Source organism: Carcharodon carcharias (assembly GCF_017639515.1).
Source record: "Carcharodon carcharias isolate sCarCar2 chromosome X unlocalized genomic scaffold, sCarCar2.pri SUPER_X_unloc_1, whole genome shotgun sequence".
In the NCBI taxonomy this organism is placed as follows: domain Eukaryota; kingdom Metazoa; phylum Chordata; class Chondrichthyes; order Lamniformes; family Lamnidae; genus Carcharodon; species Carcharodon carcharias.
This window is the reverse complement of record NW_024470864.1, coordinates 655,336-660,335: the sequence shown is the minus strand read 5'-3', so window position 1 is coordinate 660,335 and position 5,000 is coordinate 655,336. Positions and strand designations below refer to the sequence as shown.

General features: G+C 57.6%; 1 protein-coding gene across 1 annotated transcript in view; it reads right to left on the bottom strand.

Annotated features, from left to right (window-relative positions):
• Nucleotides 1-5,000, bottom strand: part of LOC121275067 (cyclic AMP-dependent transcription factor ATF-7-like) — a 27,476-nt gene that overhangs the window by 5,097 nt on the left and 17,379 nt on the right. The window contains exon 5 of the mRNA XM_041182462.1: nt 3,707-4,012. Within this exon, the coding sequence (XP_041038396.1) occupies nt 3,707-4,012 (306 nt within the window). The remainder of the gene's footprint in view (nt 1-3,706; nt 4,013-5,000) is intronic.

Below are 5,000 nucleotides of genomic sequence, written 5' to 3'. Positions count from 1 at the left end.
ACAATCGACGGACGGAGAGAGAGAGAGAGAGAGTGTGGGAATCGACACGGACAGAGAGAGTGTGTGTGGGAATCGACACGGACGGAGAGAGAGTGTGGGAATCGACATGGACGGAGAGAGAGTGTGGGAATCGACGCAGACAGAGAGAGAGAGAGAGTGTGGGAATCGACATGGACGGAGAGAGAGAGTGTGGGAATCGACACGGACGGAGAGAGAGAGTGTGGGAATCGACACGGACGGAGAGAGAGAGTGTGGGAATCGACGCAGACAGAGAGAGAGAGTGTGGGAATCGACACGGACGGAGAGAGAGAGTGTGGGAATCGACGCAGACAGAGAGAGTGTGGGAATCGGCACGGACGGAGAGAGAGAGAGTGTGGGAATCGACACGGACGGAGAGAGAGAGAGAGTGTGTGGGAATCGACACGGACGGAGAGAGAGTGTGTGGGAATCGACACGGACGGAGAGAGAGTGTGTGGGAATCGACACGGACGGAGAGAGAGAGAGAGTGTGGGAATCGACACGGACGGAGAGAGTGTGGGAATCGACACGGACGCAGGGAGAGAGAGAGAGTGTGGGAATCGACACGGACGGAGAGAGAGAGAGTGTGGGAATCGACACGGACAGAGAGAGAGAGAGAGAGAGTGTGGGAATCGACACGGACGCAGGGAGAGAGAGAGAGTGTGGAATCGACACGGACGGAGAGAGAGTGTGTGGGAATCGACACGGACGGAGAGAGAGAGAGAGAGTATGGGAATCGACACGGACGGAGAGAGAGAGAGAGAGAGTGTGGGAATCGACACGGACGGAGAGAGAGAGAGAGAGTGTGGGAATCGACACGGACGGAGAGAGAGAGAGAGAGTGTGGGAATCAACACGGACGGAGAGAGAGAGAGAGAGTGTGGGAATCGACACGGACGGAGAGAGAGAGTGTGGGAATCGACACGGACTGAGAGAGAGTGTGTGGGAATCGACACGGACGGAGAGAGAGAGAGAGAGTGTGGGAATCGACACGGACGGAGAGAGTGTGGGAATCGACACGGACGCAGGGAGAGAGAGAGAGTGTGGGAATCGACACGGACGGAGAGAGAGAGAGTGTGGGAATCGACACGGACAGAGAGAGAGAGAGAGAGTGTGGGAATCGACACGGACGCAGGGAGAGAGAGAGAGAGTGTGGAATCGACACGGACGGAGAGAGAGTGTGTGGGAATCGACACGGACGGAGAGAGAGAGAGAGAGTATGGGAATCGACACGGACGGAGAGAGAGAGAGAGAGAGTGTGGGAATCGACACGGACGGAGAGAGAGAGAGAGAGTGTGGGAATCGACACGGACGGAGAGAGAGAGAGAGAGAGTGTGGGAATCAACACGGACGGAGAGAGAGAGAGAGAGTGTGGGAATCGACACGGACGGAGAGAGAGAGTGTGGGAATCGACACGGACTGAGAGAGAGTGTGTGGGAATCGACACGGACGCAGGGAGAGAGAGAGAGTGTGGGAATCGACACGGACGCAGGGAGAGAGAGAGTGTGGGAATCGACACGGACGGAGAGAGAGAGAGAGAGAGAGTGTGGGAATCGACACGGACGGAGAGACAGAGTGTGGGAATCGACACGGACGGAGAGAGAGTGTGGGAATCGACACGGACGGAGAGAGAGAGTGTGGGAATCGACACGGACGCAGGGAGAGAGAGAGAGAGAGTGTGGGAATCGACACGGACGGAGAGAGTGAGTGTGGGAATGGACACGGAGAGAGTGAGTGTGTGGGAATCGACACGGACGCAGGGAGAGAGAGAGAGTGTGGGAATCGACACGGACGGAGAGACAGAGTGTGGGAATCGACACGGACGGAGAGACAGAGTGTGGGAATCGACACGGACGGAGAGACAGAGTGTGGGAATCGACACGGACGCAGGGAGAGAGAGAGAGTGTGGGAATCGACACGGACGGAGAGAGTGAGTGTGGGAATCGACACGGACGGAGAGAGTGAGTGTGGGAATGGACACGGAGAGAGTGAGTGTGGGAATGGACATGGAGAGAGTGAATGTGTGGGAATCGACACGGACGCAGGGAGAGAGAGAGTTGTGGGAATCGACACGGATGGAGAGAGAGAGAGTGTGGGAATCGACACGGACGGAGAGAGAGAGTGTGGGAATGGACACGGAGAGAGTGAGTGTGGGAATGGACACGGAGAGAGTGAGTGTGGGAATGGACACGGAGAGAGAGTGTGGGAATGGACACGGAGAGAGTGAGTGTGGGAATGGACACAGAGAGAGAGAGTGTGGGAATGGACATGGAGAGAGTGAGTGTGGGAATGGACACAGAGAGAGTGAGTGCGGGAATTGACACGGATGGAGAGAGAGAGTGTGGGAATGGACACAGAGAGAGTGAGTGTGGGAATGGACACGGAGAGAGTGAGCGTGGGAATGGACACGGAGAGAGTGAGTGTGTGGGAATCGACACGGACGCAGGGAGAGAGAGAGAGTGTGGGAATCGACACGGACGGAGAGACAGAGTGTGGGAATCGACACGGACGGAGAGAGAGAGTGTGGGAATCGACACGGACGCAGGGAGAGAGAGAGAGTGTGGGAATCGACACGGACGGAGAGAGAGAGTGTGGGAATGGACACGGAGAGAGTGAGTGTGGGAATGGACACGGAGAGAGTGAGTGTGGGAATGGACACAGAGAGAGTGAGTGTGGGAATGGACACGGAGAGAGTGAGTGTGGGAATGGACACAGAGAGAGTGAGTGTGGGAATGGACACGGAGAGAGAGTATGGGAATGGACACGGAGAGAGTGAGTGTGGGAATGGACACGGAGAGAGTGAGTGTGGGAATGGACACAGAGAGAGTGAGTGTGGGAATTGACACGGATGGAGAGAGAGAGTGTGGGAATGGACACAGAGAGAGTGAGTATGGGAATGGACACGGAGAGAGTGAGTGTGGGAATGGACACGGAGAGAGTGAGTGTGGGAATGGACACAGAGAGTGAGTGTGTGGGAATGGACACGGAGAGAGTGAGTGTGGGAATTGACACGGATGGAGAGAGAGAGTGTGGGAATGGACACAGAGAGAGTGAGTGTGGGAATGGACACGGAGAGAGTGAGTGTGGGAATGGACACGGAGAGAGAGTGTGGGAATGGACACAGAGAGAGTGAGTGTGTGGGAATGGACACGGAGAGAGTGAGTGTGGGAATGGACACAGAGAGAGTGAGTGTGTGGGAATGGACACGGAGAGAGTGAGTGTGGGAATGGACACGGAGAGAGTGAGTGTGTGGGAATGGACACGGAGAGAGTGAGTGTGGGAATGGACACAGAGAGAGTGAGTGTGGGAATGGACACGGAGAGAGTGAGTGTGGGAATGGACACAGAGAGAGTGAGTGTGGGAATGGACACAGAGAGAGTGAGTGTGGGAATGGACACGGAGAGAGAGAGTGTGGGAATGGACACGGAGAGAGAGAGTGTGGGAATGGACACGGAGAGAGAGAGTGTGGGAATGGACACAGAGAAAGTGAGTGTGGGAATGGACACAGAGAAAGTGAGTGTGGGAATGGACACGGAGAGAGTGAGTGTGGGAATGGACACGGAGAGAGTGAGTGTGGGAATGGACACGGAGAGAGTGAGTGTGGGAATGGACACGGATGGAGAGAGTGTGGGAATGGACACGGAGAGAGTGAGTGTGGGATGGGTCCGCTCTCCGAGCCTGGGCCCTACCTGCAGCTGGACGTTCATGTGGCTGAGCTCCTCGGCCTTCTTCTCCAGCGAGGTAACCCAGACCTTCCGCTTCTGTCGACACCGGGAAGCCGCCGCCCGGTTCCTCTCCAAGAACCTTCGCCGCCTCTCGTCCGGGTCCTCCTCAGCAACGCGTCTCCGCCTACCACCTCCAGAGCTCGGGGTCGGCTGTGAGGGGGAGTCCTGGGAGCGGAGAAAAGATACGGGAGGGAAAGGGGGTACGGGAGAGGGAGATGGGGGCAGAGAAAGAGAGAGAGAGAGATGGGAGAGAGGAAGAGAGATGGGGGGCAGAGAGAGAGAGATGGGGGCAGGGGGAGAGAGATAGAGATGGGGGCAGAGGGAGAGAGAGATGGGGCAGAGGGAGAGAGAGAGAGATGGGGGCAGAGGGAGAGAGAGAGATGGGGAAGAGGGAGAGAGAGAGATGGGGACAGAGGGAGAGAGAGAGAGAGATGGGGGGTCAGAGGGAGAGAGATGGGGGCAGGGGGAGAGAGAGAGATGGGGGCAGAGGGAGAGAGAGAGAGATGGGGGCAGAGGGAGAGAGAGAGATGGGGACAGAGGGAGAGAGAGAGAGATGGGGGGCAGAGGGAGAGAGAGAGAGATGGGGGCAGAGGGAGAGAGAGAGATGGGGACAGAGGGAGAGAGAGAGAGAGATGGGGGCAGAGGGAGAGAGAGAGAGATGGGGGGCAGAGGGAGAGAGATGGGGTAGAGGGAGAGAGAGAGAGATGGGGGGCAGAGGGAGAGAGATGGGGGCAGAGGGAGAGAGAGAGAGATGGGGGGCAGAGGTAGAGAGATGGGGCAGAGGGGGAGAGAGATGGGGGCAGAGGGAGAGAGAGATGGGGGCAGAGGGAGAGAGAGATGGGGGCAGAGGGAGAGAGAGATGGGGGCAGAGGGAGAGAGAGATGGGGGCAGAGGGAGAGAGAGAGATGGGGGCAGAGGGAGAGAGAGAGATGGGGGCAGAGGGAGAGAGAGAGAGAGATTGGGGCAGAGGGAGAGAGAGAGATGGGGGCAGAGGGAGAGAGAGAGAGAGAGAGAGATGGGGGCAGGGGGAGAGAGAGAGAGATGGGGGGAAGGGGGAGAGAGATGGGGGCAGAGGGAGAGAGAGATGGGGGCAGAGGGAGAGAGAGAGATGGGGGCAGAGGGAGAGAGAGATGGGGGCAGAGGGAGAGAGAGATGGGGGCAGAGGGAGAGGGAGAGAGAGATGGGGGCAGAGAGAGAGAGAGAGAGATGGGAGCAGAGAGAGAGATGGGAGCAGAGAGAGAGAGATGGGGGGCAGAGG